At 40.1% G+C, this 8,506-nt stretch overlaps 1 protein-coding gene across 6 annotated transcripts in view; it reads left to right on the plus strand.

Annotated features, from left to right (window-relative positions):
* Positions 1–7,656, plus strand: part of LOC109374890 (sodium channel protein type 1 subunit alpha) — a 147,647-nt gene extending 139,991 nt beyond the window's left edge. For all 6 annotated transcript variants that reach the window (XM_019629852.1, XM_019629851.1, XM_019629850.1 and 3 more), the window contains one exon: positions 4,404–7,656. In XM_019629852.1, coding sequence (XP_019485397.1) covers positions 4,404–5,581 — 1,178 coding nt within the window. In that variant the 3' untranslated portion in view covers positions 5,582–7,656. The remainder of the gene's footprint in view (positions 1–4,403) is intronic.
* The last annotated feature ends 850 nt before the right edge of the window (positions 7,657–8,506 follow it).

Genomic DNA, 8,506 nt, shown 5'->3' on the forward strand with positions numbered 1-8,506 from the left:
TTTTTTAATTTCCATTTTCATGAAATATTTTTTTCTATCCCTTTACTTCTAGTCTACGTGTGTCTTTCAATCTGAAGTAAGCCTCTTGTATGCAGCGTATGTAAGGGTCTCATTTTCTTATCCATTCATCCACCCTGTGTCTTTTGATTGGAGCATTTAATTCATTTACATTTAAAGTAATTGTTGATAGATATGTAGTTACTGCCATTTTGTTCTTCATGATTTTTACCTTTTTTTTTTTTCCATCTTAAATAAGACCCTCTAAGGTTTCTTGTAATACTAGTTTGGTGGTGATAAACTCCTTTAGTTTTTTTCTTATTTGGGAAGCTCTTTATGTTCTTTGATTCTAAATTATAACATTGTTGGGCAGAGTAATCTTGGTTGTAGGTCTTAGGTTTTCATCACTTTGAAAATTTTTTGCCAATCCCTTCTGGCGTGAAAGATTTCTGTTGAGAAATCAGCTGACAGTCTTATGAGAGCTCCCTTGTAAGAAACACTGCTTTTCTCTTGCTGTCCTTAAGATTCTCTCTTTGTCTTTAACCTTTGGCATTTTAATTTTGATATTTTGGTGTTTCTTGGTGTTGGCCTCTTTGGGTTCATCATGTTTGGGTCTCTGTGCGCTTGCTGAATTTTTATCTCTATTTCCTTCACCAGGGAAGTTTTTATCATTATTTTTTCAAATAGGTTGTCAATTCCTTAGTCTCTCTTGTCTCCTTCTGGTACCCCTATGATGCAAATGTTAGTACACTTGATGTTTTCCCAGAGGCCCCTTAAGTTATTCCCATTTTTTTGTATTATCTTTTTCTTTTTGCTGTGACAATTGAGTGTTTTCTGCTGCCTCATCTTCTAAATTGCTCATTTGATCCTCTACTTCATCTAATCTACTGTTGATTCCCTCTAATTTATTCTTCATTTTAGTAATTGTATTCTTTATTTCTCCCTGGATCTTTTTTATGTTTTCTATGTCACTTTTTATGTTTCTTATCTCTTTTTTGAATTTCTCCCTGACATCATTGAGCATTCTTATAATCAGTGTTTTGAACTCTGCATCTGGCAGATTGCTTGTCTTCATATTTTTTGGTTCTTTTTCTGGAGCTTTGTTCTCTTCTTTTATTTGGGACATTTCTTTGTCTCCCCATTTTGGCTGCCTCTCTGTGTTTGTTTCTATGTATTAGGTAGAGCTGCTATGTCTCCCAGTCTTAGTAGAGTGTCTTTATGTAGTAGGTGTCTTATAAGGCCCAGTGGCACAGTCTCTCTGGCCACCTGAACCAGGTGCCCAGGCATGTCCCTTGTGTGGATTGTGTGTGCCTTCCTGTTGTAGTTGAGCCTTGACTGCAGTTGGCACATCTGACCCTCAGGCTGATTGGTGGTGAGAACTGGCTGTGACTACAGTGGAGAACCTGTTGTGCAGGGGTTAACCCTATGGAGCAGGATTCACTTTAGCAGGGCTCTGATGCCTGCACTCTCTGCTCTTTGGGTGTGTCATTTTTGGAGGTGTTTGGGTGGTGCTCTGGTGTGGTCTGAAGCTGGCCACTGGGAATGTTGGTTGCAGGACCCCTTGGGAGGGGCTCTGGTACAGGCCAAGTTCAGCCGCTGCCTGTGTCCTGCCTGGGGCCGTTTGGCATGCACTACAAAGTGATCTTCAGATAGTTGCCACTTGCGCTGGGCTTGGAGGTGCCTGGAAGAGGCTAAGATGCAAACTGAGGTTGGCTGACATTAGTATGGCTTTGGGATGCTATACAAGAGGTATGGCACAGACCAAGACCAGATGCTGCTTGTCTGGGTTTAATGAATCTTTAAAACGTTTTTAGGAAAGTCCAAAGAATAGGCCAAGACAGGCAATATGGAAAAGCCACTGGGGGCCGGCCGAGTGGCGTGATGGTTAAGAACTCGCTTGGGATGCCAGAGGGCCCCGGTTCGGATCCCACATATGAGGGCCAGTGACACTGCCCTCTACAGCTAAGATGCTGAACAACAGCTCAACCTGGAGCCGGGCTGCCGTGAGTCACTGGCGACGGCGTAGGCTGCAGTCCCTGTGGCAGTGGGTTGCCATGGGCTACCATGTGTAGCCAGCAGCCAGCGTGAGCGGCCAGCAGCCGCAGTGAGCGGCCATCCAGAAGCCGGCGACTGATCTGCCTCGCCAGGGAAGAGCGCAATGATGGTGCCAACTTGCGCCAGTGAAGCAGCGTCCTCCACAACTAGATTGAAGAACAAAACGACAGCAACTTGTCTGTTCCCCTTCCCCTAATTTCCCAGTACTGTTCCCAACCCCCCAATTACCCAATAAAAATCTTAAAAAAAAAAAAAAAAAGAAAAGCCACTGGAAGTAGTTTGGGTCCACCAGGGTCTCAGAGAATCACCATGTTTGGGTGAACAGTGTTATCCAGGTTGATGGAGACTCGGATATGGCATCTGCCTACGCCTGCATGCTGGGTAAGGGGAGAGCTCAACAAAGAAACAACGGCTTCCACCAGCTCCTCCATCTGGGAGAAAGCTCCACCTCCAGCTCTTGTCCTGGGCCAAACAACTCAGTTCCTCCCTACATGTCCCTGGTACTTGGCAGCACAAGCTGCCCCAGCCATGGAGCTCAGAGCAACTGAGCCCATAAGTGAGCACGTTTATGTGCACTTTCTTTGAGAGGAGCACTTGGGACTCTAGCAACCCTTCGACTCACTCAGACACAATCTCCGCTGGTTTTCACAGCCAAAAGTTATGGGGACTTCTTGGCACTGGAACCCTGGGCTAGGGAGCCTGGTGTGGATCTGGGACCCTTTTCTCCAGGAGGGACTCTCTGCAGCTGAGATAGCTCTCCTAAATTTTAAAGGTCACACATGGGTGTGGAACCAGCCTGTTCCACATTTCTGCCCCTCCTACCAGGTGCAAGGTGGCTTTTTCTGTATATCCATAGGTGTAGGGCTCTGGTTCAGCTAGATTTCAGGCAATTCTCAATTTTGGGTGTTCTGTAGTTTAATTGTAATTTTAATGTGGTTATGAGAAGGCAAGAACAGCATTTACCTATTAATCCTTCATCTTGACTGGAAATCCTCTGTTTGGGCAGGTTTTCATGTCATTCCCCCCTCTGAAGAAATTGGTCTTATATCCAACTCATATGTTGTATGTGGCCTTTGATTCATATACAAATCCATAGTGTAATCAGTTCTCAGTTGTGGATAAGGTACTAAAGTTGTATTCTCTCTTCTCTCTCTCTCTCTCTCTCTCTCTCTCTCTCTATCTCTCTCTCTCTCTCTCTCTCACTCACACACACACACACACACACTCACACTTTTGTAGACTTGCTATTTACCCATTACAGAGTTAGACAGTGTAACTCAAAAGCACTTGGTTTCTTTCTTTTTTTTAATTAAAATTTATTGGGGTGATAATGGTTAGTAAAATTACATGGGTTTTAGGTGTACGATTCTGTAATACAACACACAATGTGATATATAGATGATGCACTTGGTTTCTTTAAATCCTCTTCAGTACAATTATTATTTCATGATTTAAAAGACAAATGCAGAAGGAAGCTTAAGAGTTGAAGGCTGAGAGACCAAATTCAGACACAGGAGACCAAAAAGAGCATCAGCCTTGGATCCGTTTAGGGATGCACCACAGCATATATAAATATATAAGAATATTATAAAGGAAGCATAGGAAAGCATCAAATTCATGGAGAGATGAAAATAACATCAAAAACTACAGATTCTTTTAAGTGAATAAGGACTGGAAATAAGATATGTGATTTGGCAATTTCAGAAAAAAATTTAAGTAAACTAAAAATAGTCTATAAACACTCCTCAAAGGCAAATGCTACTGTAACATCCTTACTGAAATGAATATTGTCTTAGTTCAGACTTCCATAACAATTACTATAGAATGTATAGCTTAAACAACAGAATTTTATTTTTTTCAAAATTCCGGAGTCTAAAAGTCCAAGAACAAGCATAGCGGGTTTCTGATGAGAGCTCTCTTCCTGGTTCGTAAAAGGCCACCTTCTCACTATGTCCTCATGTGGATTGGAAAGGGATGGGAGGTGGAGAGAGACAGTAAGCTCTCTAGTGTCTCTTCTTCTAAGGACACTAATTCCACCATGAAGGCCCCACCCATATGACCTCATCTAAACCTAATTATCTCCAAATGTTCTCCAAATACTATCTCCATATATGGAGATAAAAAATTATCTCCAAATACTATCACATTCTGGGGTTAGGACTTTAACATATGAATTTGGTGCATACAAAATTCAGCCCATAGCAAATATTAACTTAATTTAATATTTAACATAAATTAATATAGTGTACGTATGTCAACTTTAAGATTATGTATGTGCCTTGGCAGAAACTTAAGTATTATTTTGATTGATAACTTTGTCACTATTTTGTATTCTCATTTTTTATCCATAGGCATGTTTCTGGCTGAGCTGATAGAAAAATATTTTGTGTCCCCTACCCTGTTCCGAGTGATCCGTCTGGCCAGGATTGGCCGAATCCTACGTCTGATCAAAGGGGCCAAGGGGATCCGCACGCTGCTCTTCGCTCTGATGATGTCCCTTCCTGCGTTGTTTAACATCGGCCTCCTGCTCTTCCTGGTCATGTTCATCTACGCCATCTTTGGAATGTCCAACTTTGCCTACGTTAAGAGGGAAGTTGGAATTGATGACATGTTCAACTTTGAAACCTTTGGCAACAGCATGATCTGCCTGTTTCAGATTACCACCTCTGCGGGCTGGGACGGTTTGTTGGCACCTATTCTCAACAGTGGACCTCCTGACTGCGACCCTGAGAAAGATCACCCTGGAAGCTCAGTTAAAGGAGACTGTGGGAACCCATCTGTTGGGATTTTCTTTTTTGTCAGTTACATCATCATATCCTTTCTGGTTGTGGTGAACATGTACATCGCTGTCATCCTGGAGAACTTCAGTGTTGCTACTGAAGAAAGTGCAGAGCCCCTGAGTGAGGATGACTTTGAGATGTTCTACGAGGTTTGGGAGAAGTTTGACCCTGATGCCACCCAGTTCATGGAATTTGAAAAACTATCTCAGTTTGCAGCTGCCCTTGAACCACCTCTCAATTTGCCACAACCAAACAAACTCCAGCTCATTGCCATGGATCTGCCCATGGTCAGTGGTGACCGGATCCACTGTCTTGACATCCTATTTGCTTTTACTAAGCGAGTTCTGGGGGAGAGTGGAGAGATGGATGCTCTTCGAATACAGATGGAAGAGCGATTCATGGCTTCCAATCCATCAAAGGTCTCCTATCAGCCAATTACTACGACTTTAAAACGAAAACAAGAGGAGGTGTCCGCTGTTATTATTCAGCGTGCTTATAGGCGCCACCTCTTAAAGCGAACTTTAAAACAAGCTTCATTTACATATAATAAAAATAAAATCAAAGGTGGGGCTAATCTTCTTGTAAAAGAAGACATGATAATTGACAGAATAAATGAAAATTCTATTACAGAAAAAACTGATCTGACCATGTCTACAGCAGTTTGTCCACCCTCGTATGATCGGGTAACAAAGCCAATTGTGGAAAAACATGAGCAAGAAGGTAAAGATGAAAAAGCCAAAGGGAAATAAATGAAAACAAATAAAAATAATTGGGTGACTAATTGTTTACAGCCTGTGAAGGTGATGTATTTTTGTCAACAGGACTCCCTTAGGAGGTCAATGCCAAACTGACTGTTTTTACACAAATCTACTTAAGGTCAGTGCCTACAATAAGACAGTGACCCCTTGTCAGAAAACTGTGACTGTGTAAAGGGGAGATGACCTAGACAGGAGGTTACTGTTTTCACTACCAGCTGACACTGCTGAAGACAAGAGACAAAATGGCTACTCAGAATGTAGGGACCAGTTCAAAGGGGTGTAAACCTATAATTTGGGGGTTGTTTAACATGAAACACTTTAGTATAGTAATTGTATCCACTCTTTGCATTTCAACTGCCACATTTGTCACATTTTTACAAAATCTGTTAAGGGATTCATCGTTTGTTTTTTTTTAATCCATATGTTGTTTATTATATGTGACTATTTTTGTAAATGGGGTTTCTGCTTGGAAATAGACTAAAGGACCTCTTTAACAGGTATGCCATGGGGATAATTGCAATCATATGGCCCTCCCATCTGCACAAAGTGGTCTGCATGAGGGCATGCTGCACTTAGAGATCATGCATGAAAAAAAGTCATAAGGAAAACAATGAGTTCTTAAATTCCATCCATGTTTCTGGGAGCAGTAATTAGGTGATAATTGGAGGTGCTTTGCTCATCTTGTTTTGTCAAATCTAACCCCTAAATTAAGTAGATCGTCTTTTGGGGGGTAGGCCATTAAATCTTAGCAGGTGCAAACTTCATTCAAATGTCTGAAGTCATAAATGTTATGTTTTGGTTTATTGTATTGAAAAACTGAAAAATGAGCATTGCTTCCCCCTCGAAGACTGAATTGACCAAAAGAACCCTTTATAAATTTCTGCTTAATCCTGCACTTTGTTTAGCCATCTTCAGCACAGCAAGGTCAACACTGTATATGTTAATAAAAATGCTATTTATTATGTAAATAGTCATTTTACCCTGTGGTGCACGTTTGAGCAAACAAATAATGACCTAAGCACAGTATTTATTGCATCAAATATGTACCACAAGAAATGTAGAGTGCAAGCTTTACACAGGTAATATAATGTATTCTGTACCATTATAGATAGTTTGGATGCTCTCAATGCATGTTTATATTACCACGCTGCTGTATCTGGTTTCTCCCATGCTCAGAATCTCTTTTATGAGAAACCATATGTCAGTGGTAAAATCAAGGAAATTATTCAACCGACTTCATTTCTTTAAGTCATTAAGCAATAGTTTGCAGTACTTTAATAGCTTTTTGGTTATTTTTAAATTTTAAGTGGACAACATATGGTGTATAGCCAGACTGTACAGACATGTTTAAAAACTGCTTAACCTGTTAAAAATGTGTTTAGAATTTTATAAGCAAATATAAATACTGTAAAAAAGTCATTTTATTTTACTTTTCAGCATTATGTACATAAATATGAAGAGGAAATTACCTTCAGGTTGATATCACAATCACTTTTCTTACTTTCTGTCCATAGTACATTTTCACGGAAAAAAAATTTGCTAAATAAGAAATGAATACAAGAATGGGTAGTTGTAAATTTCTGGTTTTTTATTACATTTGCTAATTTTAGATTATTTAATAATTTTAAGGGGCAAAATAGGTTCACAACTCACATCCAAATTATGCTTTACAATTAGAAAGGGATAAAATTTTATTTACATTTTTGGTAGTGCCTGCACTAACTGGTTGAAGATAGCCTTTAGTTTTCATGTTTGTCCTTTTTTTTTTAGCTTCTGTTTATGTTTTCATTTTTTGGAGTCATGCTGCTATAGAATGCTCTATATATATGATGTGGGTTTCACATTTTTTTTTCCACAAGAAAAGAGTAGTGAACTTATATAATGTCAATTACATCAGGACATTTTGTGTTTCTTACAGAAGCAAAGTTAGGCTCCTCTTTTTCTTAAAACTACTTAGATAAACTGTATTTGTGAACTGCATGTTGGAAAATGCTACTATTACCCTAAATGATGCTAACCAACATTAAAAATGTGCAAAACTAATAAAGGTTACATTTTTTATTTTATTGATTGCCCAGTTACTTTTTGTTAAAAGTGTTTTATAACAAGATGAAGTTATTTTTACTTTACACATTGGGGGTGAAGGGGAGCTAACACACACACACACACACACACACACCTGGGCTAACAGTAAGGTGTGTCTTTATTAGGTGAAGGAACTGATGCCAGAACATAAGCTGGAGACTCCAGGAAGAAAAGTATGGAAATCCAGGCAATGGTTGATGGCCACTTGAAGTACAAAAACAAGCCTTAAAATCTGTATTTAAAAAATTAAAAGTTGTTATGTGCAACTTGAATAATTTGCTTGCACCTCTAGAACCATGACTCTCCATGCTTCTCCACCCTACTCTATGTGAGGGTCATTGTGTGCATCACATCAATCTCATCAATAAATCTGTTACTCTCTAGCTCCCAATTGCTTAGGCCAATGGGAAGCCCTATCAGGAAAGCACCAGTGGGAGAAGAGAGAATTGAGTACTTATTCTCCAGTTCCTTCTTTGCTGGGTTGCTCTGAGTTGGCAGTAGCTGCATTTGTCAACAGAAAGTCATACTTCAGATCAGATAGCTCCAGAATCTGGTCATCACCTACCCCCTTGCTCCTTTGGACATGTAGCTGGAATTCCTTGTCCCTTGTAGCTTTCCCCTAATCTTGTAGACATGTTTTTTAAATGCCCCTTTCATGAAAACTTTCTCTGTTGCCTCATCTCAGCATGCCAAATGTCTCCTGCCTGTATGATACCACTATATCATTAAAGAGCTCATGAAAGTGGGCAAGAGGCAGAGATGTGTCTTCTTGGGTCAGCTTTGAGGCTTACTCTCAACTGGCTTTGGCATAGAGAAACAGTAACTGAGGGA

The sequence above is a fragment of the Hipposideros armiger genome, unplaced genomic scaffold (assembly GCF_001890085.2).
Source record: "Hipposideros armiger isolate ML-2016 unplaced genomic scaffold, ASM189008v1 scaffold_871, whole genome shotgun sequence".
NCBI lineage: Eukaryota > Metazoa > Chordata > Mammalia > Chiroptera > Hipposideridae > Hipposideros > Hipposideros armiger.